We start from the raw sequence: 24,253 nt of genomic DNA, 5'->3' as shown, positions 1-24,253 counted from the left end.
GCTGATAAAGTGATCTTATCTTATCTGAGTGAAGTCTTTGTTCCGAAAAGGCTTCTTCAAGCCCAGAGGTTGTGAGGAGCCTCATTAGTGGTGCAAAGTTACGGGCAGAAGAAGACCTGGCACAGCACATGCTTTCTTCCTCCTTAACGACTTGTTCTTGACGCTTCTTCGCTGTAAGTGACCGCAGTCACTCACACAGTAGACTGTTTTTATTAACGCATAATTTAAAAACCACTGATGGTCTGGCTTAAAATAACTCCTCGATGGATGCCTACTTAGCATAGCTTTACATAACGCTCCAGTTGTGCAATACTGGCAGCTTCTGCTTTTTTCCTCAGTTTAAGATGCGAGTCCTTTTTCTACACGGGTTTGGGGGAGTCGAAACTTAGTCCAGCAAGCAAGAGGTGCAAGGCAGGATATGGGATATGGAAGCCAGTCAATCACTGGGCACCCATGGGCACAGACACACCCTCACAACAGGGCCACTTTTCCCAGAAGCCAGTTAACCTTCCAGCATGTCTTTGGACTGTAGGAGAAAAACCCACCTGAACATGGGGAGAACATACAAACTCCACCCAGACAGACCCCTGGGAATAGAACCCAGGGCCCCAGCACTGCGCGACTGCGCCGCGATGCCGACCTGCTGTATTCATATCCTTCTGAAAGCTGCAGCGCTTGCTCCTCCTGTCGGGATTATTTTGCTCATGTTGCCTTGTTTTCTTTCTCTCCAGGACAACAACATGCAACATTCAGAAACGAGAATGAGAAGGAACAGGTGAAGATGTCCCTCAAGACTGCTAAAAGTAAGCTTCCTTTCATGAAGACAACTTCCACTCACAGTGAAATTTTGCTTCTGAAACAGTGAAGGATAAAATCGCATTTGCCTGATGAGTATTGGTGTGATATACACCACAATGGCGACATTGTAAAGGATTTACAATAAGAAAAGGTCGTAAGTCCAGCATAAAAAAATGAAATGCATTATGTGTGGCAGACAAGTCGCAAAGTGAGAGCAGACTGCCGAATCAACAAAGTGTTGTCCTAATTTGCTAAGAGGTCGTATTCCTAATATTTCCCTGTCAATCGGTGATTGTGGCCTAATGACATAAGACCTTTTCAGTGTTAAGTACTTTAAGTAGGCAGTTTCTCAGGGCATGGATTCCAGTGTGTTTAACAGCTCCAAGCAATGCTTATCAGGTCAGATTTACATAGAGTTCAAGACCGGTAAAATATGTTATGCAACTGGCCACAGGCCCTGTTATCTCCTGTTGACAGTTCATGTTCTGTAGAATTTTTCAACCTGTAGCTACAGTATGTGGCTGTGTGGGTATTGCTTCACGATTACTGTCTTTTTTTTTAAAACCTTCATGTTCCCGTCTTGACTTGCTTCTAGAATAAATGGGAGAGCCGTCTGATCTTTTAAATACCGGGTAGTGGATTGGCCAAAATATGGAAAACAAAAAATGTGGACTTGGATTGGAGAATATTTTCTCCGTTCACGTCAAGAGAGGGAGAGGGGCATGCAGCTGGTGCAGATGGCAGGCGAGCGCTTACTTCTGGGCTTTACAAGATGGATTTTTCCACAGCAAAACGGAGACCTCGACTCTTCTCGGCATCTGGAGTGCCTGTGCGTCATCACTCCAAATGAGTCTTTTCTTCATAAGGCTGGTCTCCATGTGTGAAAGAGGTGTCTCATGAAAGTGAATTCCTGAGGCAGATGTACAGTACAGTATGGAAGGAAGATCTTGGATTTGGCTTCAGTGTTTCTCTCTGTGACTCTGGTTTCCCATTTTTTTTATAAATGAGCAGTGGTTTTGGAAGGAGCAGGTTAAATTTCTCTTTACATTTTCAGAGTTAAGGATAGTTTACTTATGAGGAGTTTTGACAAAATATACTAAGAATATTCTAATATTTTTAGTTATGTGAACTGGGGGAAAACGCAACTCAGCCTTTGTGTGTTTCAGACATAGAGGGCTGTTGCTGGGTATGTTGGTGTAAACACTGTACCTGTTTTAACAGGTATTTTGCATGGTACCTATTGGTTTCCTTGCAAGGTAACGTTTCACTGCTTCTCTTTGCCTTGGGAAAACCAATCCAGAGCTCACAGGACAGCAGCTAATTTTAGTTTAATTCCACATGCTAAGTCATGAATCCTTTAAATGTGGTTGTATTTGTGCATGAGGCCAAAAAATACCCAGGCATGCACACTGTTATGCAGTTCTGTCTATTTTGATTCTTCCTTTGAATTAAAATGGTTGTTGGAGATAAAGAGATGAGGGAGACACCTGGGAAGTGAGATAATATCAATTTTCTGGTGGTCTAGTGGTTTGTAGTTGGCTTTGCACCCCAGTGTATAAATGTGCTGCCTGTCCTTGGTCAGTAGGATAAGAGGGCATATATGAGTTAAGCTGGCTGTGTGCCCAGAACATATGAAAGGAACTAACTTTTGTCTGGTCTGCAACTTAGATACTGTATGATTAATAACCATATAGGGATGTGTTATTGTCTTATCATTCGTTCAGAATATGTTGTAGTAACCTGTTTGTTTCGCGGTATAAAAGACCATCTTTAGTTGCTCATTTTTGAGTTCGGTGGTTGTAAGCCGTTCTTCCATATGCATATGAAATAGAGACTTCTACTACAGAGACACCTGGACTTTGTCATTTGTATGACACAACAGTTTTGGTAGGGACTCCTCTTTTCTAAAAAGTCCCTTATCCTCTCCATGTTGCTGTCGAGGGTTTTTCTGAAGCTGAAGCGAGTACAAAAGAAAAAAAATGAGTTTATGGTGTCTGTAGACGTCTGATAATTGTGAAGGCAGGGTAGAAAAAGAGGGATTGCTGAAGGAATAGCGTCCCTCCCTGGCCGTGCAGTAAAACCAGGTGTCGTATCCTGGTACACGACTGCAGGACGGCAGAGGGTAGTAACTCGAACTGTACTCGCAGAAGAGCCGAGGGTGGTAACTCGATTCAAGTGCGTTATTAAAGCCCGGATTTGGAAGCTGGTCCCGAATTGTGAAAGTTCGTCAGGTTGTCTCGACTGGGGGATTCCGCGGGGCGTGTGGGAGACGTGAAAATGGCTTGGTGTGAAGAAAAATTAGTGGAGGTTTCCGGCTGGGTGTTAAGAGAAAAAGAAATTAGATGAATGCAAAGTGAAACTTAAAACGAAATACGGACTGTCAGACGGAATATGGTCTGAACAGGAATGTAGAAAAGTGTATGAACAATGGGCTAAAAATAAGCAAACAGAGACAGGGCTTGTTTTAGGGAAGCATTTGAGAATTCGACAGAATATCCTAGAGAAAACGGAATATCCAGATGTGGGGTGTGTTTACAAGCCCTGTGGGGAAAAAGGGGACAAAACCCCAAAGGTAAAACTACTAACAAACTGGTGTGCAGTTACTGAAAAAAACCCCGGCATTTTTGGAGAAATTGTAAGAAAGAGGCTTGATTTTCACAGTTAAAGAACGTCAGAAGCTGAAATTAGAGCTTTGCGTGAAATAATTGATTTTAACTCTGAAAGCCCTTTGTAGCCTCCGTAAGTTTATCTCAGGATTTAAATAAAAGGGAAATAATCTTACAGTGTGCAGTTAATGGTGTCCAGGTTCCCCTGCTGGGGGACACAGGAGCACAGTTGTCCTGTTTATTGTTGCAGATTCCAAAAATGTACTGTATAATATAATAATATGCAGGAACATTTTTATCATAATTGTTACAGTGAAAAACTTTACTTTGGTACTGGCCACAGTTATTGTAACATTTTAGCACATTACTAATGCCGCAAAAACAATAACTCAAAATAATGCATACAGTATGTCTTCGTCTCCCAGACTTTTTTAAAGTAGCAACAACACGCCGAGCTCAATGAAAGGTAACATATTTCTATTTTACATGGCATCTTAGGAAAAGCTAATGCAATCTAGTTGCTTATACACATACAGACCAGTACATGGGCCCGTTACGTTAACCAGGTGACCCATTGCTGTAATACAACACAAGCGCCACAACCGAGCAAGTGGCTCATTGCACAGAAACGTCGAATGTCGGAATGCTTCAGTCGGAAAAATGCGTGGCATGTGAACTGGCCAATTTGTGCAGACACCTGCAACTAGTTACAGTATATCTAGTTACTGGTTTGCATGCACAGCATTTTTTTTGCAGAACGTGGGCTAAGCCAGTGCATGTTTTTTTTTTTTCCAAAAGTATGTTCTAGTATACTGTGTCCTGGGACTTTTTACTGTGATTCTGTTTAGTATAAATAGGCTGCATTGTTTCATTTTTAATTCCTTCGCTTCAGCTGACCTCCATTGTGCAGAACCATCGCAAGTTGTAGATTCTTGCAGATCATGTGATGTTGCACGATGACCCCTTGCAGCAATGTGACTTTTGCTTCATGATCTTCAGTAAGTTTGTCCTAACGTATTTCCAGAGACTCAATATCTTCCCTTGCATAGTGATCACGCAGCCCAGTGTCAGAAATGTCAGTCACACCTTATATTCTCGTGACCAGCAGGGTCACTGTTACTGTCTACGAACAATCTATTATCACCTTATTATTAGTGATGTTATAAACAGTTACGAGATGCACCTAATGGATGTGTGTGGTTCAGGCTATGGCCAGGACTAGGGCTTTGTTACTAAATTTCAATTAATCTACAAAAGAGGATGGTTATTATTCAAATGTAGATATACTTCCATAATGTATTGCATTTAATAAAATGTTGAAAATCCCTTTTATAAACTCAACCTGGAATATTACGAAAAAGTTTTAATGTAGGTAGTGTTCTCGTCTGCAAGCGAATGGGCTTGAAGGTTGTTTCACTTTTTAAGTTACAGACTAAAGTTCCAGTGCAGCTCATCGTGATCAACTTGAGCCAGAGGACTGTCCCTGACATTTAAACATTTTAATACTTCGCTTTATTGCTTTACTTTGTGGTCTTGTACTGTTAATGTTTAAAAATGAACCATTGATGTTTGTAGACATTTTTGTCTTTGAACGTAGCCTGGGTGCAGTGTAGATCCATGTCTGAAATGAATAAACAAAACCCCAAACGTCACAAAGACATTTACAAATGAACAAGTAATAGGTTTATTCCATGAAGAAAAAAAGAAGAAAGAGAACACAACGTTTCGGGCGTGGAGCCTTTTTCAGGTGTGAAGAAGGTGTGACACCTGAAGGGGCTCCACGGCCGAAACGTTGTTACTTGTTCCTTTGCAGCCTACGCATGCTGACGCAGCTACCCACCTGACATTTACAAATTTTGCATTTTCCAAAGTGGTTCCCAAAATGCAAATCTTACTGTGTAGAATTAATTCTGTTTTGTTCTTTCATGTGAATGGTTGCAACATTTTTCGGTTTGATTGGTACATAACTTTGATCCTGAATGCCTGTTGGCAGACGTAGTGGTCCGTCAATAGTATCACTGCTTTTATTTAGTACAGCTGGAGAACGGAAAAGACTGTTTGGCTGAAATAATTTTAGTTCCTCTGAATACTTTATGCACATATTCTGAAACAAAAAAAATGTTACAGCCTTCAGCAGTGTTTGTGGTTTGTGTTTGTTCACATGTTCCTTTGCAATAGTGGAGTTTTTTTCTAAAAAGGTGCAAAGTGTTATTTGAAAAAGAAACCAAGGTTGCTTTGACCGAACCAGCAAGACAGATTAGACTCCTTTTTAAAAAGTGGCAGGTCATAAACAAACATATAGTTAACCATTGTAAAGTCAAACTTGGAAAAATAGGGGGCTTTCATCTAAATGCAAGTCTTTTCTTCAATTAATCCTCAAAAATCAAAACTATCAAGAGACACCCAGTTTAAGTAGTTAAGGATCAATTGGGTACTTAAGGGGGACCGCAGTCCCAATTTCTCAGACTAGGTATGAAATCTCAGAAATTAATTGATGGTAGAGCAAACTTTTACAAGTTTCAGATTATCATTAAGTTTTAGAAAGTTCTGTATGGTTGGCATTGTGTCGCAAACCTCTGATCTCACCACTGGCGAGAGAGAGAGAGATTGCGAGAATTGTGATGTAAAGCAGCCCTTCCTGCTCCCTAGTACCTGAAAACAAAAAAGGGAAACTTGGTCTACAAACAGCATTAATCCTTTTTAGGCCAAGAGATGGGTAATAAACACGGGCACTGATGCTGTTCCTATCGACAAGTTTCTTAACGAGATTCAGCGTGATGTACAAGCGAATAAGTACTCGTTGTGCAGCAGACATTTCTCCACAGGAATGTTCCAACGTGATCTGCATTCAGAGTTTACAAGGTAACAAATAGTATTTGTCGGCAAACCATCTGAAAGTCGATATTTTTTAATTCAATTCAATTGCACTCATTCAAATTGGCAGTCTGCTTAAATTATTTAAAAACATGTTGCCTTTCATGCATTGGTTTCATAACATTATACTTTACATGAATTAATACAGTAACAAAATTCACTTTGTCTGAAGCATGTGCTTTTTTGCAACAGAAATTGGTTTTCAAATATTGGCTATTTAGGAAAGGGCATGTGTTGAAGTTTTTTCTGGTTTGGCGTTTACATGATTAGGAACCCTGATTATTTCATAGTTCATAATATGAAATACATTTTTATTTTAGATACTTAACCAAAACTTGTGCTTTTCCTACCACTATTGCCAAAGCAACCGACGAATAGAGAACGCAGTGAGAGGGTGACATCAGTGATTGATAGAAAAATACCAAACAATCTTCACGATTTAAGATCATAACTATGATTAAGACCTAAGTATAGACCTAAGATGTGCATTGAATATGGTTCTACAACTAAGGGCAGTATTTCAGTTGGCTTAAAAGAGTTGCGTTCACATACCTGCTTATTTACAAAGCACTGTAATGGTGCCACCTCATGTCACCAGAAGTTTTGTTGCCGCGTTCTGAATCGCAGGTAATGATGGCAATATGCAATACGCATACCTGGAAATTTTCTCTATTTTGTGATGTAAAATTGGAGGTTTTGGACATTACATGTACTTACATTGAAGTTTGAAATGCCGAATTTAAAATAATGTTGCAGTTCCCCTTTAACTTCTTGGAAGGTTCAAAGCAACTTTATTTTTCACTAAAAATCTCTTTTTCACTTAAATATTGTTGGTTACAAAATCTGATTCAATGTGATAAAAGGGCTGACATGATTTCAGCCTTTACATCAACAAAAAAGCTGAAATCTCAATAGGGGTGTGTAGACTTTTGATATCCACTGTATTGTCAGTGTGGGAAAGGGAAAGAGCACTCTTCATGGGTTAAAGCATGTAGAAAATGCAGCAATGTGAAAAAATGGTGCCTTTTAAAATTAAAGCACAATCTTTGTTATAATTATCTACATGTACAGTATACTGTATGTATTTTGATTTGGGGTTTGAGTAGTCTTTTTCAATGATAATAAAATTGTAAACCTGCATATACCTGTATTTAAAAAAAAATGTCTGTGATTAAGAGTGATTTTTGTTCTGTTTCTACACAGCATGGTTCATCAGGCTGATACCATTAGTACTGCTCTTCATTTCGTACTGCTGCACTCAAGTGTACATGCACAGGTAAAGTTGTTCTGCGCCTTTTTTCCAAAATATGGCTCTCTGGCCATAGGCTTGGTGTCAGGGCTGGTGTCTGGGCACATTTTATAACTGTTATTCCCTGCCAGTGCTGGTATTGATTTTCAATTTGAAGTGATATCTTGTGTTCTGTGGTAAATGGTTACTTCAAGCTCATATGTTAATTTAAGAAGATAGTGGAGATTGGATTGACACGCCATCTATGACTAAACAATAAGGTTAGGATTCACTTTTTGTCTTTGCTCCATTAAGTTCAAGGATCATATTTTAAGTTTAAGATCAAAGTTTTTCCTAATTACTCTGTTTTAGTAGGAGCTGGAAAATTTAATGGCAGGACTAGTTTAGTACTGCCATTTTGCTGTGGTCTCAGGCCATGTCTCACAGTAGCCAGTGGATAGAATTCAGTATTGTGAAAGCTCGAAAGTTCTCTCTGTGTGTGAGTGTGTGAGGTTAGCTGCTGTCCATGTCAGAAGATTGACCTTATCATGTAGAATTTGCTGGCAGTCTCTTGTCTTTTCAACATGTATGGTTATCATTGCTCTTTTCTCTGTTATGGTTGAAGCAGCAAAGCTACCGTCCCCAGCAGACCACTGTGTGAAAGTTGGTACACGTCGAAGAAGTACGAGAGTCTGGGATTAAAGTAAGTAATTACCTTAAGCCTACTTTAAAGGAGTGAATAACTTGAAGAATTGTTTGGTAGACATTTTTAAATTTAATATCTGTACTGTATTACCATTGCATTTTGTCTCAAGCCCTTAAGATTTGTGGGTGCTTAGACCCCTAGAAAGAAAAAAATGCTGAAATATTTTGCATAGATAAGTCTAAAACTATTCTGTCTAAATCTCGCATGTTGTATGGGTGCCAGATAAGTACATTTTTCATTTTTTATTTTGAACACAAACAAAAATATTCCCGTTTATACAGTTGCACAGACAAATAGCATCATACCATGCAAATGACCACACAACAACTTCCATACAGTAAATGCACTTTCCCCAACCTAGTAAATCAAGAAGACATATTTAATAATTACTTTAAATTTGTTTTTAGAAAAGTGTTCATCAAGTGCCCCCAAAGATGAGTCCAACAGGGATATTTGAAGCACATGGAGAACTTTCCGATATTGATTATAATGATTGATTATTAAGAAATGCATTTGGTTGTGCAAATGTGTAATATATGGGGTCCTGTGGGAGACTATGCAATGTTGCAACAGGGAGAGGGAAGGGAATGAACTAGGGCAGAGGGCAGTTCAATACTGGTGCTAAAGTGCTAGTGTGTCGGTGGATTTTCCAGGTCTGAAGCACTGGAAGTTTCTGTTGCACTGGTCCAGTTAAACCGGTAACCAGCAGCCTTTGCTCGTTTAAGAGCCGAGTTGAAATAAAACAGTACAGCACACTGGCCCTCAGGCATCTGAACCAGCTGATTATATTAGCATTCCGCCAGCCGGAGATCTTGTGTTCATCTAAGGGTTTGTCAGCTTTTCACAGCACTAATGGCCTTTCCTGCAAACACGTCTTGTCAGCGAGATGAAGGAAATATTTTTGTAGTCTTTTACTAACACTGCAAATGTGACAAGTGAAAATCTTAGTATGGGAATTTAAACCCGAAAACCCTTCTGTGCCAGTAGTTTCACTACATACACAGCAATTGGAAAAATTGCGAGAAAGGGCAGATTGTGGAATTTTCCTGGAGTGGAAATTAGTCAGGATAACCGAGGGAACTCCCCTCTGTGAGCAGTGTCTTGGGATTTTTAATGACCTGGAGTGCTGTTTTTGTTTGCGTTCTGAGTTTCTTAATTGATGGATTAACTGGAGAGATTGAGCAAGCCTCTTTCTAAGATTCAGCAAATCCTAGAACAGCTACAGTAACTGCACCTGGGGAGGCAGCGTAGCTCAGCGATTAGCATTGCTACTTGACAGTGCTGGGTCACTGGGTTTGATTCTGGGCCTGGGGTGCTGTCTGTGTGGAGTTTTTAATCCCTTTAGTCTCTGTGTTTGTGTGGCTTTTGTCCAGGTATTCCTGTTTCCCCTCTCAATCCAAACACATCCTGGTAGGTTCATTGCCTGCTGGGGAAAATGGGCCCTGCTCTGAGCGCATGCTGGTATCCGTTTGTGTTCAGAGATGAACCGGCATCCTGTCCAAGATGTATCCCTCCTACCAACCATTGCTTGCTGGGACGGGCTGCAGCTCGACTGGGACACTGAATTCGAAATAGCACTTAGACAATGGAGGAGTAACTGTACCTTCAATGAAATGCGCTTTTTTTCCGAACTACCAGATACAAAATGTCTTGCAAGGTGTCCGTACTGTACAATACCATTTAACAACTAAGTAGATCAATACAGTCCTTGAAATCTTAAGTTTAAAGAAAACCTATGGACTTCAGATGTTTTGGACTTATGTTTCCTGTTGTGCAACAGACTGTCCTCCTGGGAAGAAACCTGTGACCTGTACTGCAAGAAATGAAACTTGAGACAAACTTAGATCACATTGGGGAAAGAGCTCTTGGGAAATGTAGACATATTTCAATTAAGCAAAGACAACACTTGTATCCATCCATTTCCTAAGCCAGACAGCAACCTTTAAGTTTTAGTACAACACGGATCATTGTGTCAATATTCTGGAATTATGTAGTATTAGTACACTACTATTAGTATGCTAATGTCAGTAGTGTATAATTGTCCTTGGGTTGTGGTTTGCGGAAGGTATGTTTATTTTTAAATGGGTCCAGGACATGTGCTGCGGTGTAACTTTTTATTGTTTTAGGGATAGGAGGCAAGTTCTGTTTAAATTGTTTTCATAGAAAACAGGTGCCAGACTGTGTATTTCAGATCAAAGTCTTTTTTTTTTACAGATCATTTGAATCATTTCATGGTTCTGTCTTCTGGGTGTCGGTGTCCTTTGAGTTGTGTGAATTTGGCTGGTCGCTCATGTTCTTTGTATTCAAAGACACAACCGTTTCTCCTTATTAGGCTAAATTTTTGTTTACATTAACCTTTTGCTTCCTTTCTGTTCTAAAAAAGGCAAACAAAACACACTTAGATTTGTTCAGGTGGCGGTAATAGATTTTTAAAAAAATCAGCCATAGACTAATTTTTGGTTCCTACAATGCAGCTGGCATGTGGGGAATGTTTTTTTTTTTAAAATGCTACTATGAACGTGGCAGAAGCCTGAAGCCTTCTCATCTGACAGCGCATGTACTGCAAGTGAGGGCTTTTGAGAACTTCCAGCTGCAGCATTCGATAAAACATGTGGTGACAGGATTACTGGAAGGATCTGCATTTAATTTTCTTGTATCTCCACATGTGTCCTGCAGCATCACCAGGAAAAACAAATTGTTCCTGAATCTGGAAGATTTCTTCTGGAAAAATTATTCGTCAAGTCTGCCATTACCTTATGGCATTAAAGGGAGTGGTAAGTTTCAGTGTTTTTAGGGCTTCTCACTACTGCATGACCGTGTCTAGGCACTGGGAACAAGTCCTTCTGATGTCTGTGAGCCCTTGAAAAGTGAAGTGATCTGCCCTCAGTCCACTGTTTCTGGGGATTGCATTAACATTTGTGCGGCTCCTGTTTATTTCTGTACACACACAACTTTCAACAAATCCCCTTTGTGTGTTTCCTGCTGCTCTGTTCTCTGGGCTTGGACCTTCCTCTTCTTCCTTTGCTGTCGTTCCCGACATCCTGGTGCTCCCATGTCTCCTATAGGAGCACAAGCGCGTTCATTCCCCGGGATTTAAAGGAAGCCACTCCTGGAGAGTCCCTGAAAAAAGGCTCCTCACTGGTTTCTCCCCTTCCTTGGGTCGAATAGGTCTGATCACTTAAAGACTGCGACGGCTCTATTTACACTGCCGGCTCAGCTGTAAAACCGCAAACTCGGTTTCTTCCTCTGCAGTGTCTTCGCCTTATGCCACATCACATGTCGTGGTGCTCATCGTATGTCTCATCGGCAAAATTAAAATGGCATTTTAAATTCAGAATTGTTTGTTGTGAATGAAACCATCAGCCAAATGAAGCAGCGACAGATTCAAGTTTTTATTCATGTATGCGGCTGGCCGACCCAGTCGGAGTGAAATACTTTGCCCCAGGGTATAACAGTGCATTCTCAGCTGAGATTTGAACCCACAGCCTTTGGCCTTCCAGCCCACAGCCCTAGTCGCTACTCCACACTCTTAAGTTGGAATGCCTTAGCCCAGGACTACTCATCCTGTGTCCCTCCCTGTCTTCTTAATTGCATTGTTTTGCTACAGTGAACTCCTTAATTATATAATTGATGATTAGAGGGAACCCATGCTTTTGAAGAACTACAGTAAGTAAACCTGGCAGACATCAGGCTTCTAGGTCTACTGCAGCATGCAAATAAAAGTTAGTGGACACTTACAGTAAGTAGCCTTGAGTTTTTCACAGCACAGCTATGGGATCTTACATTGCTATTCATATCCGTTGATAGAAGAGTAAAATATTCGTTTTTTTCCCCAGAACTGCTCCTTCTGAAGGTTTTAGCTGTCATAGCCAGTTATGACATGCCACAAAGTATTGAAAGGTAAGTGAAATGAAGACATTTGCGTTAAGTTAGTTTGCTGAAACGTCGCAAGAACTTCTTCGTACAGTTATTAATTAACCCGTCTTGTGTATACAGTAGGTTTCCAATCTGTAATGTCACGTCCTGAAAGAAAATGTGTTTGTCAACAGAGACTAAAAGGCAGCATTAGTGTTTCACAATGACAGTTAAGACAAGGTTTGAAGGGGAAATGTCGGACTGGGACAGAAAAAGTGAAGACTGAAAAGGTGTGTGTGTGTGTGTGTGTGTGTGTGTGGTGGTGGTGGTGGTGGTGGTGGTGGTGGGGGGGGGCATTAATTTATTTATTATTAAAAAATAAATAAATAGAGGAGAGGTGTTGGGTCTTATCTGGAACACAATCCGAACATCCTGAAGAAGCTGTTTTGTTGGTGTCTCCTCAGCTTGGACTGCAGAAGGTGCGTTGTTGTTGGAAATGGGTTCTCAATAAAAAACACCTCTCTAGGAGGGACCATCAACAAGTATGATGTCGTAATCAGGTAAGAATGACCTGTGCGTCGTTTCCCTTATGCCCGCTTGTAATAATGCCAAGCCAACAAACCTCCTTATCAGCCCGTCAGCCTGTTCCTAGGAGGCCTTAAAGAATTTCCCCTCAGTACGTTTTTCTTTTTCTTCTCCTCTCGAGAGCTTCTGCTGCCATTGGGTTAGGGTTCATTTAAAGTTTGCTCTTGACAGACTTTGGTGGATATGGTGTGAATAGCTACAGAGTAGACTCGCCACTCCTTGCCAGTCAAATGCACCATATCATATAGGAAATATGGTCAAAGGTATTTGAATAATACCATTTGAAAACCACGAAACTCCAGATAGCAAAATTAACCAAACTACTGTTTTGAAATTTCTTAGGTGTGAGTGTACTGTATGTATCAAACACCCCTGATGACCTCTTATGCACCTTGTGCACAGATACTTATTGAAGCCCTGCTAAATGACCTTATTTTTAGTTTGTTTTATTGGTTTGTTGAAAATGTTCACTGCAAGGTAAGAAAGCATGTTACAGCTAATGCTATACCGTACGTGCCACCAAAACCACCCGCATACTGTCCTTCTAGTAAGAATTCATCACTAATATGAATTGTTCAAAATCATTTAACAAGGGATCTTAAATTTGAGAGAAGTCAGGTGGCCCTTATTTGCATTTTGAGAAGCTGAACTACAGTAGGTCACATTGTTTTTTATTGAAGTCAAAGATTCCGGGATTCAGGTTTTCGTTAGAGCTGGATTTCCTTGTTGATTAAAGCTCAGCAGCACATTACATTGTATTTGTTTAAACAGCAGACAGTACATTTAACCTTACTGTGTTATCATTCTCATCCCTCTAAGTGACCTTTGCGTTTGCCATATTATAACATGCAAAGCAGTATTTGCCTCAGCAGCTTGGTGTAGGTATGACTACTTGTTTTTGTAAAAAACGTTTGGCCAGTGAGCGTTGTCCCTGTCCTTTTATTTAATTTCCTCTTACACTTCACAGCTATAAAAGTACTGCATCATTCATGTGTACTTTCCTTCCTTAAACCTCATGACTGTTGTGGGTTTTCTATCATCAATGAATCATTTGATTGGGGCTGCCTGCAAAAGGGGATATTTTTCTCCTGAAAAATATTGGTCTCCTGGCTTAACTCCTTGTTTAGGTACCAGTAGTTGCCTTTGAATTTTGGGACAATTTTTTGTACTTCAATTCAGGGCCAAGTGGATTACTTCCTTATCTTGATTCTGCTTTTTTTTTGGTCTGTTGATGGTGTTAGTTACACTGTCACTTAAAACTCAATTCCTTGGCGTCAGGTTTAACGTAACTGGATACACAACAAAAGGTACAAAGCCCATATTCTTGGATATGCCGAAGCCTTGCATTAAAACTTAATTGTAGAGTTCGAGTGTTGTTGTTGTTGGTGTTTTTTTTTGCCATTGGCTTGGGAAAAGAAAACTTCACAGAACTGAAGAACTGCTACGTTACCTGCCTTGACGTTTATTCAGGTGCATAAAAACTTTTAAGATTAAAAATCAGTGTAAAGAAGCCAGGTTTCAACCACAGTGCTGTGCCTGCGAAGTTAAATTCTGCTTTCTGCTTGTCCAGAGTAAACGACGCCCCGGTGAGGGGCTATGAGGCAGATGTGGGCAACAAGACCACCATGAGATTCTTCTACCCAGAGTCGGCCTCGGTGAACCCCTACATTCACAATGACCCTGACACTGTTATGGTCTTAGTGCCTTTCAAGCAGCAGGATCTGCGCTGGATGAAGGAGATCCTGTACGATGAGAAGAGGGTGAGTATCCTTTGCTTATGTAAATGTGAAGAGACTGCGAGTCTCCTTCACAGTATTGTGTAATTCCAGCCTTCACTCTGTCTATATCGGAACAGATTCTAGCCACATCTTCACTCCTCACTCTATATTGCGACACATGTCCTTTTTACTCAACCATTCTCTAAAGTAACACCTCCCAGAGTTCTTGATTAGAAAGTGAACAGAGAAGATTCAGAGCAGTCTCAAATGACAGTAAGTAGATCCCTTTATTGTTTATTCCGTCAAAGCAACAACGTTTCTAAGCACCATGATATTGTTAGGATTCATTTTTCTCTTTATATTTATATTATGTTTCTTAAAATCCATTGTGATGAAAGAAAGACAAAAAGTACTTTATTTAGTTATGGGCAACCCAGGTATACAAACCACACAAATCTCAGACCTTCCTCTTGGCTGCTGGTCATTTATGCTTGAAGCCATGGCTTTCTCCCATTTCTCAATAGAAAGTTAATAACAAAATAACATAAAATCAGAAAGCCACACTGTAACAGCTGAAGAGATTGTTGACACTGTTTTTGTTCTAAAGGACAAAACAAAGGGATTTCTAAGGAAACTAATTCTGGTACCAAGTTTGTAGAGAATACGAGTTCTACATGTGGGGTGATTGATCCTGGGTCTTGGGCACCCACAGAGAAAAGGAAATATGTAAACGCTCAATTTGTCATCAGAACTCCATCAGTTAGCACAGGCAGGCTCATAAACCAGATCTGGTTGAAGGATCATGCTGCTTTCCCTCAGTGTCAAGAATCAAGATCCCTAATCTACCCCTCCTCTTCCTTGTAAGGTAAGAAAGGGATTCTGGAAGCCCCCTCCTCAGATCTGGCAGGCCAAAACCAGCCAGATCCGCGTCCTGGACCCTTTCTTCCTGCACGAAACAGAAACCAGGCTGCTCAACCTCACGGTGAACGTCAACCCAAAGAGCCGCGAGGTGAGTGAACGAGACCAGCACAGCAAAACGTACTGCACCCACAGGGCCACCGACTGGGTCTGCAGGCATAGTGTCCTGAAGGAGAGGGTGGAGAACCATTGGGCTCTTTGTATAATACACTACCATTTCAGTTTTCTACAGTACTATTGCAATGCATTCTACAATCTCATTTGGTAAAAATACACCGGATACATTGGCTTGCGTTATAAAAGGCGGCTGTCAAGAATCGAGAAGTTCGGGGCTCCTGACGTAGATTAGGAAGGAAGTTCCTCAGGCAAGCTGAGCTGAGCAGCCAAAGGCTTCAGCCACATCTGACCTACAGAGAATATCTTGATTCAAAGAAACCTCAGATCTGGAATTTGTGATCCTAAATAACGATTAGGAACATGGAAAAAATCCAGTTGTTTTTAAAAACAAAGAACTTCCAAAGTCAATTTCGGACAGAGACCCTTTTGTAGCCACTTTGAAATTGTTCTGAAAAGTTGCTGGCAACAGGTGAAGGGTCCTGAACACTGGAGTAGTATTTCCACAGAGCTCTATCTGGAGTATTCTGTGTAAGTTGTCATTTTTATAGCAGTTGCCTTATATCCATCCTTCATGCCTAAACCAGTACAGAGACTATTAGCTAAATTTTACAGTTTGCATTTGTCTGGAATGGGGTCAGTTTGCCCACTTAAGCATAAGGATACTTGTCACAACTTAGTACGACATAGCTTCGAGATGCATAAGAGTTGCATTCTGCTTTGTTTAACAGCATCTTGTAGTATTGAAGGATGCAGGAGAGTCTTCTTGCAGGCACAGCTGCACCATTAGCTTTTATTGAAGCACGATGCTGTCGAGTTTCTGTTGAGCTGTAAGCAAGCCCTTTACTTGGCAGTTTTTCATTGTAATGAATCTGGCTATCAGCAGGCTCAGATTTAGCCTTGCCTAAAGGTACAGTCTGTGTTAATTTACATAAGGGTTTTACGTTTCTGGTGCTGCTCATCATAACTCTTTTACTGTCTTTTGCTGTGCTGCTTGATTTTTATTTTAGTAATGGAAATGCAGATATGAATTACTCCATATAAAAAGACACAGAGCCCTTGTTGGTTCTTTTGCAGTTAATTCTTATCTTATCTCTGTCCTAATTCTCTCTTCAAATATCTTTTTTTTCTCTCTTTTGTTACGCATGCAAAAGTGAGCCTTTGCATACTACAAGACCAAAGCAAGTCCCCTTGCACATGTTGTGATGCCACCCGAGACGTTGATTGTGTGGCTGATAATTTCACTCCAAGTTTTGTCCCATTGGGACAGAGTATAATGCCACCTAAGATATGCATTGCAAGGGCCCAACTTCTCCTCAATCTGTCCAAGGGAGAGGTAATGTAAGGCTAGAGAACTGAATGGTGAGGGGTGGACCTTCTCATGGAGAAGCTTGTGTCTTTAAGGGCCTGTAGCTGTCTCCAGTCAGTGACTTGGAGAGTGACAGGTGTAAGCAGCCCTGCAGTGGCATTACTTATAGGAACCAACTGCCTGCCTTCCTGCAAAGAGAGAGAGACAGAAGAGAGGTGACAGGACAGAGAGTGCTTCTTCCATAGCACTATGCTAACAGACATGATTGTTGTTGTGGTAGTGCTGTGAGCCAGCAGGCTTGCTTTCTGTAAGTAGCCAGTTATTCAGTAAAGCTGGCAGCTACAGGTGCAGTGTAATCTAGGAAGCTAGCAAGCAAAATGGACTGAAGTCATCTTGGAGGGATAGTGAGAGAGAGACCTAGGAACTTTTTGGAAAGTGCACAGGAGTTCAGTATATCAGCTAATGAGAATTTCTGAGAGTCTTTTCTAGAACCCAATGTAGATCTAGGATCCTACCACGAAACTTTAAAAGAAGACTGAGATGCTGATATGTGCGTCATGCCCACTTGAGTTCCACTAACTTTGTGAATGAAGTTTAAGTGAGTGAAGTCCAGGAAGCAGAGGTGCAGCCAGGAAGACCATCGTTCTACTTGAAGTACAGAGTGATTTGAGGGTCTGTTAACTACTGACTTTTAATAGTATTACAGAAGATAGGTGTGCTAGTAGCTCTGAGATGAGTGAAAAATTTGCCTGGCAGTCTGTGGTGGGCGTGCTGACAGTGTGGATCAAAGGCCCTAAGAGCGAGCCACCCCCATGCAGCATCACAAAGTGCACTACACTCTCACAATGATCTTCCAAATATAGCAACCCAATGAGTGGCAAAAGGGATCTGAAGTGTGAACAGATCTACAAAATTCATAAACCCACTAGGAGATCTGCTGTATAACTTACAGATCAGCACCTCTGGGTACCCGTGTTCAGCTAGTAAAAAGAATAAAGACAACATTTTAACAGTTTTGTCTCACTCAGTGACAACAAATAATAAAAAAAAAATACATAATTGGCATGCTGCTAAAATAATCCCTTTGGTCTCAGTAGAAAATCAGGAGTGGGGCCCAGCCACGCGCTGTGCCAATCCTGATCTGGCGTTCCTATGCCATTATGCAGTGATTGTCAAGTGCAGCTTGTTTATTTAAAAAAATCCAGTTGTAAAGTCTTGAACGTTTAAACAGCGGTCACACTAACATCTCGCCCAAGGAGCAGTGGCCACCTGCTTTGTTGTGTTGGCAGCCCTTTACCACGTCCCTTTGTGCCAGCTTGGCAGCGCTCAGCTAGCTTAGATAATGTCTGCTCCGAGCAGAGTGACCCGCCTGCTGAAGAAACGCACGGAGCAAAGCAAGCTAAGGTTGGGAGGGGGAACGGCGTTGTGCTTTTTTTGTTCCATTTTCTTAATTAAAAGCTGGTTTGATGCCTGTGAAGGCCCACAATATCCCCTTCCCCTCCTTGTGCTCACACGTGTATCTATTCTTCAATTTGGTGAAGCTGTTGCACATGGATTTAGTATATCAGCTAATGAGCATTTCTGAGAGCCTTTTCAACCATTGTTCTTACACATATAGGAAGCAGAACTTTCTCTCCCATTCTTCTTCCAATGCCTCTGGGACCCTTAATGTACGAAAACCGGTTCTTTTATAGACAACCTGGGAGTGTCTCGACAGGAAATATTACTCAGCGGTTCTTTTTTAGACCCATCCAGTCCTGCCAGCACCGTGGGCTGACGTAGCACACTGTTTTTAAACAACCTAGCTCTCGCCTGGTATTGCACTCGGAAGGATAAACGCAGATTGTTTTTGCTTGTGATAAGTGCCATTTGCCAATAGTTCTCATCCCTACATTACCCAAAAGGTACAGTGAATTCGTAGTGTTTCAACCATATGGTCCAGGTTGTTTTTTGTATGAATTGTTTGTTTAGTAAATCCTGTCTGGAATACAACAGTATGTTCAAATAGCTGGGAAACAGCCTGGATCAAGAGGAATGAAGGTAAAGAGTAGGTTGCCAAGTATAGCGCTGCTGCTCTGTCTGACTTTTTCATTTAGTGTATCATATGGAAATTATTTTTCCGTGCTCTTATGCAGCCAGTAAGCCTTGCCTTCTTCAAAGGAAAGAACTTCAAGAGAAGGAAAAAAGCTACTACTCTGATTTTTTCGTCACGTCTTGTGAGAAGGCAGCTCAGTACATATCTTTTCGGTTAGATAAAACGTGCTTTACAAGGACAGACGTTTGTCTGGATTTTATCGTCAAGATTCTTTGGAAGCCATGTAACTTTTTCCAGTCTCTGAAATGACCCTGAATGTAGACTCTGAAATGTGCAGTCGCTGCCCCCTTGTGTTAGAATATATCATGACATTTTAAAAACGCCTGTCTCTGTCTCTTTCTACAGAAATCAACTCAACCTACCACAGGGATTTTAGCCATTTATGTGGCCCTTAATTACTGCGATGTAGTTCATGTCGCAGGGTTTGGATATCCTAAGGTTTCAGAGCAGAAGCATCCTATCCATTACTATGGATATGACACTATGAAGTCTATGAAGGTGAGTGAGAGCTACTTAAGCTTATCAAAGCTGGTTGACTACAGCTGACCAAAACATGTTTGTTTTTAATAGTAGTTTCTTGTAATCACTTAAGAGTGGGGTTTCTTAGCTGTTAACCCAAGATTTGTCAGACTTAAAGCAAGTAAATAACACAGATCATTAATGAAGACCTAAAGGGTACTGTATATGCACTGATTTATTTGTGTTTATTAATCTGTTAGCACAAGCTATTGTTTTAAACGTATGACTAACATATTCCTGATAACTGCATAAATTGCACAAAACAGTGGGTATTTCTTAATGTTTTCAGTCCGTTTTTTCCTTCCCAGAGGATTCATTAGTGTGTGTCGACTTAGCAAACACCTCAGTTCCTTTCTTGCTCTGAAGCTCCAGAGAATGTAAAATGTTGCCATTAGCTAGATAGTGCCCATTGTCTCTAAACTCTTTATATTGTTAGCCTTAACAATATAACACAAACGCAACCATGCCCAACTGCATATCATTCAAAATAAAATCCTTCGTATTGTCATATAAAAAGAGCTGTCATCCCTGTTTTTAACAGTGTCTTATCACTAAAGTTGAATGCTCTGAACCGAAATGACTACTGACCTGCCAACAGGTGACCATGCTGGTCCCAACTACAAACTCCATCTCCCTGCTGTTTCTGCCAGCTGGCTTATAACTGCAGTGGTGACGCCAAAGCTTGTGTGTCTGCTGGCAGGGCAAAGCCCTGAAACACAGCTGGGTGCGTGGAGGGGAGCAGGACCTCAGGGGGTTTGGCACTGACCAGGAAGCTACATGCTACTGGAGGTGTCCGGACTGGGGTGAGCGAATATGGCTGACTGAACGGAACTTTTTTTTTTCCCTTTTCTTTTCCTTCTTCCTCGGACGGCTGTTTTCCTCTGCGGCCACAGAATTCCTACCACGACCTCACGCGTGAAGCGAAAGCTCTGAAGAAGCTCGAGGACTCGGGGGTGATCTTGTACCTACACCCGCACTCCTGACAGGGGCAGGGAGCCCGGCTCGCTCAGAACGCGGTCTTTTCTTCTACAGGACCTCTGTGGCATTTTATATGGAAGCTGGCTGACCTTGTGTTTTTTCATCACTGGGTCTTTTCTTTTATAAATTGAGGAGGGTTTGTAACAAATCTCCCCTAGAAATTTTAAGTTTTCTTTAATTTCTGTTAAAAGTCCCCTGTTACCTTGGAATTGTCATTTTTAATGTGCTGGCTATGTTGTATAAATAATGTTTTGTATGCTTGCTTCTTTTTGCGGGGCTGGGCAGAGATCTGTGGTGAAACAAAATTCCAATGACTACCCAAACGTCCATGAAGACCGTTCTTCCTGGAAAGGCTCGGGCTGTGATGGGTTAACTTGATTATGAGCCGTTTTGATGATCCAAAGCTGGAATAGTACAGACTCGACTCGACTCTGTCTACATGTTTTGGAGCCGATCCCTATAGAGCCAGAAGGCATGTTACAAACGCGTATAGTAAGAGATGACAGCTCTGCTAACTTTCACATGAAGGCTTTTCATCTGGGTCTTTCACATGCCGGGCCTTACTGGAATGACTCCATGTTAGTAAGGGCCCAAATATATTTAGAATGAGGACATTCGTTTTTGATTTGCCAAGTATTTGACTTGTCAATGCATTTTATAAAGTATTATTAGATAATTATAGCTAATCTCCAGTAAATAAAGAGGCTGAAAGGTAGGGTAGTCTCTTGGAGTGCTCGTGTGTTTAACCATCAGAGTGCCATTATAGTAGAACTACAGGGCAGAATTTATTGATAAAATCCTTTAGCATGAATGATCAGATTTTTGTGGCATTGTGGACATTTGAATTTCAAATCCCAATATTTGGGGAAAATTGAAATTTTGTGAGCAGATCAATTTAATTCACAACGGAAATGTTTTGAAAGTGTTACTTGATTGTGCTGACACATGGGTGAGTGAATGCGCCCTTTGTCTGCCTTTTTTATAGTTTTTTTTTGTGGTTCATTAAGGCACCTACAACAATAGAAGTGAGAACCTATGATTGAAGTCATTCCCATTTTCTAAACATCATTCAACCACGGAGCCACTTATCTGTTGATGCAAACGAATAGAATGATTTAGAAAGTGGGGTTATTCAGATACGGTTATCACTAGATATAACTGATTTGTGTTGACAACTGTAAATAGCAGAACCCTCCAACAACCCTCATGCTGTTCTGACCTGCGTCATCTTTTATTTTATGTTTATACATTATATGGGCTTAGTTCCAACTAAATCTTGGTTTTATGCATAAATGCCAAATATGTACAAATTCTGAAGGTACTTGTTTTATTTTCAGCTTGCAAAATTGACAAGAATAGTTCTTAGCTTCCTTGTCGAATCCTCTTTATTTTAAATTGTTGTTTTTCCTGTATAACAGCACAATTTCCAAAGAAATCAGACTGTTGGGACTGCGTATCATCTCATTGTGTGTTTTCTGTGTTCCCATAGCACTTAAAGGTGTATTTTCCTTAATGTTTAATTGCATTATATTATTCCCAATGTGGACTTGAGATGAACTGATTCACAGGTGCCAAGCGGGGTGATGTGATGCTAAAGCTGTGCATTTTTAAAATAATGTCAAGTGAAAGCCAAAAGGGGGAAAATAGGAGGCAATGTGTGAGCAAAGATTGAAAGACTTACTGGCATTGGGATTTGGTTGAATTAAAATCATTGTTTGGTTTTGTTGTGGGGACATTTTGAAGGAACCTTATTTGGAAATTGTCCTCAGGGCAGGCGAAGTTGCGCAGGGAGCAGGCTTTAACCCATTCGAGGCAGGGGTGTGTCAGGCGGGTCCGAATTTAAGTTCCAACGTTGAAATTGCCTGTCCTGTCACGCATGATGCCTCAGCATTTTTGTGAAAATTGTCTGGGGATCTTAATGTGCATTGTAGGGACAGGAACTCTAATTCAGCCACTCATGCATAGCACAGTCCCTTGTACAGAAAAAGAGCCTTGTTGTGGAAAGCTGTGGTCAAGAGAGAAGGGCCTGTAAGTACCGATACGCCAGCTCCACTTCCAACCACAGATGAGCTTAACTGGCTCCCCAGGGCCCAGCTGTGCTCTTGATTGTATAGTGCCTGGAGGGAGCACTTTCAGGTGAATGGAAAACCGAAAAAGAAATTCTCAAGCGGTCTGCGACGGACCCGATGGTCTTACTCGCAGGGTGTCAGATATTAGCCGGGACCGTGCTCCATTTAAGTCGAGCAGTGTTCGCGTTCGTTAAAGCAGGAGCCAGCTCCCCTGGCCAATCACCTCTCTCCTCTCGTGGGCACGCTCACTGATGCAGCCGTTCAGCGGACGACTCGCGGTCTTTAACACTGTTGGGCAGCCGGCGAGGTCTGCCGGGGGGGGGGGGGGGATTTTCCCTACACACCTCCTTTCCGCCGGATAGTTCTAGCCAAGCTGAGCTGGGCCGAGCATCAGGATAGACCTACGGTACCTGCAAGGGAGTGCAGCTGCTGGTTGGTTCGTTTTATCATAAGGAAACACATAGGGAGTTGGGGGGGAACAAGGAGTTTGTAAGGAGGTGTTTACATGAAAAATACGATTGAGATCTGAATGTTTTGTGAATAAAGCGCAATATAAATAGTCTAATATCCGCTGAAATTCCTGGAAATGGCAGTGTTTTCCCCATACTATTCTGTTTGCAAGGCAATTTTTACAATATTGCTCCCGGTGGTATACTTGAACACAAGGAGTACTCACTAGCATCTTGTGAATGTGCTGTTCTCTTGAAAGTTTTTGTTTGTATGGCAATTATTTAAAATGCTTTCTGAATGTCAAACAAATGCATCCTGTCTCGAGAACAATCAACGAGATTTGCACAGTTCAGATCGCTGCGCGGCCTGTCTCCTGCTGCAGGGACAGCCCGTGTCTCACTTGAATCCTACCCCTCCTTCTTGTTCACAACACTTGTCATTATTTTTAAGATTTTTAAGATTCCTAATTAAATCGTAATGTTTTATTTAAGTGAAATAGTTCACAATCAAATTTATATATTTTGTAACAAAAATAAAATGACTTTGTAAAGTTTGTTTTCAAAACGTTTTAATAAATGTTTTGGGAGTTTTCAAAAGAGTGTCTTTATTTGTACTCGTCCTTTGTTAGAACCGTTGGAAGTTTTTCATTGTACCTTCTCTGGGCGCGTGCTCCAGGAAGTTATTTTTTTCCCCCATTATCCAGTATTGAGAGGACTTGGGAAAGGAGATCCAGCAAGCACCACTCCGTGGAGACAGCCCAGCTCCGAGAGAGGGAATATGGTAGCTGGTGACTGGCATGGATCCCATTGGCAGAAATAACTGCTGGTCGGCACCTGTCGTCGAAGGTATAGAGGACAAAACATTAAGAAAATGACCCAGCTGGGTTGGCAGCTCACATGACATGACCGCCCTTCAGACAGAAATATGGGTGGTTAATAAGGGTATAAAGTTATGATGGCTTAGACTGTACCTTCACTCCTTCACTGTGTGTACCTTTCCTTAATCAGACTGGGCCACCCTCAAGCGGATGAGTTTGCTTTCTGTTTTCACTGACACGCGCTGAAAAGCACATTCTGGAGACAGTTTTTTTTTAAACCAAAAACTCTAGAAAGCCAGCTATCCATGGCACCTAAAGATATTGTACAGGTTGAATCTCTTCAGTTTTGAGCAGAGGAGATTGAGGCAGCCTAAGTATTTTGAGTCCAGGCAGGCTAACAAAGATATTCAAAGGGATCAGTAATACAGAGGACTGGAGCCATGAAAAGACATTTTAAAGAAATTAAAATGTATTTAAAGCTGTGAGCTGGGAGCTTTTACTCAAAGGGCGGTGGATATGTGGAACTAACTGCCCAGACAGGTTGTCGAAGGGGATTATTGATTATCTTTCAGGAGAGGTAATGGGATGAGATCAATTAGATACTAGAAGTCAAA

The 24,253-nt window shown here is 41.2% G+C and overlaps 1 protein-coding gene across 8 annotated transcripts in view; it reads left to right on the top strand.

Annotated features, from left to right (window-relative positions):
- The window catches only part of st3gal4 (ST3 beta-galactoside alpha-2,3-sialyltransferase 4), a 35,864-nt gene extending 12,444 nt beyond the window's left edge, over nt 1-23,420 (top strand). For 2 of the 8 annotated variants that reach the window (XM_088939613.1, XM_088939614.1), the window contains 11 exons: nt 732-803; nt 4,297-4,402; nt 7,482-7,554; nt 8,132-8,209; nt 10,889-10,986; nt 12,049-12,112; nt 12,532-12,627; nt 14,223-14,412; nt 15,236-15,379; nt 19,152-19,304; nt 20,219-23,420. In XM_088939613.1, coding sequence (XP_088795739.1) covers nt 4,351-4,402; nt 7,482-7,554; nt 8,132-8,209; nt 10,889-10,986; nt 12,049-12,112; nt 12,532-12,627; nt 14,223-14,412; nt 15,236-15,379; nt 19,152-19,304; nt 20,219-20,308 — 1,038 coding nt within the window. In that variant the 5' untranslated portion in view covers nt 732-803; nt 4,297-4,350 and the 3' untranslated portion in view covers nt 20,309-23,420. Of the gene's footprint in view, nt 1-148; nt 174-731; nt 804-4,296; nt 4,403-7,481; nt 7,555-8,131; nt 8,210-10,888; nt 10,987-12,048; nt 12,113-12,531; nt 12,628-14,222; nt 14,413-15,235; nt 15,380-19,151; nt 19,305-20,218 lie in introns of those variants that run through there. The other 6 variants (XM_088939619.1, XM_088939620.1, XM_088939616.1 and 3 more) reach the window with 4 other exon arrangements.
- Nucleotides 23,421-24,253: the final 833 nt, after the last annotated feature.

This window comes from Atractosteus spatula, chromosome 22 (assembly GCF_055471065.1).
Source record: "Atractosteus spatula isolate fAtrSpa1 chromosome 22, fAtrSpa1.hap1, whole genome shotgun sequence".
Lineage (NCBI taxonomy): Eukaryota > Metazoa > Chordata > Actinopteri > Semionotiformes > Lepisosteidae > Atractosteus > Atractosteus spatula.
This window is presented reverse-complemented; position numbering and strand designations above follow the sequence as displayed.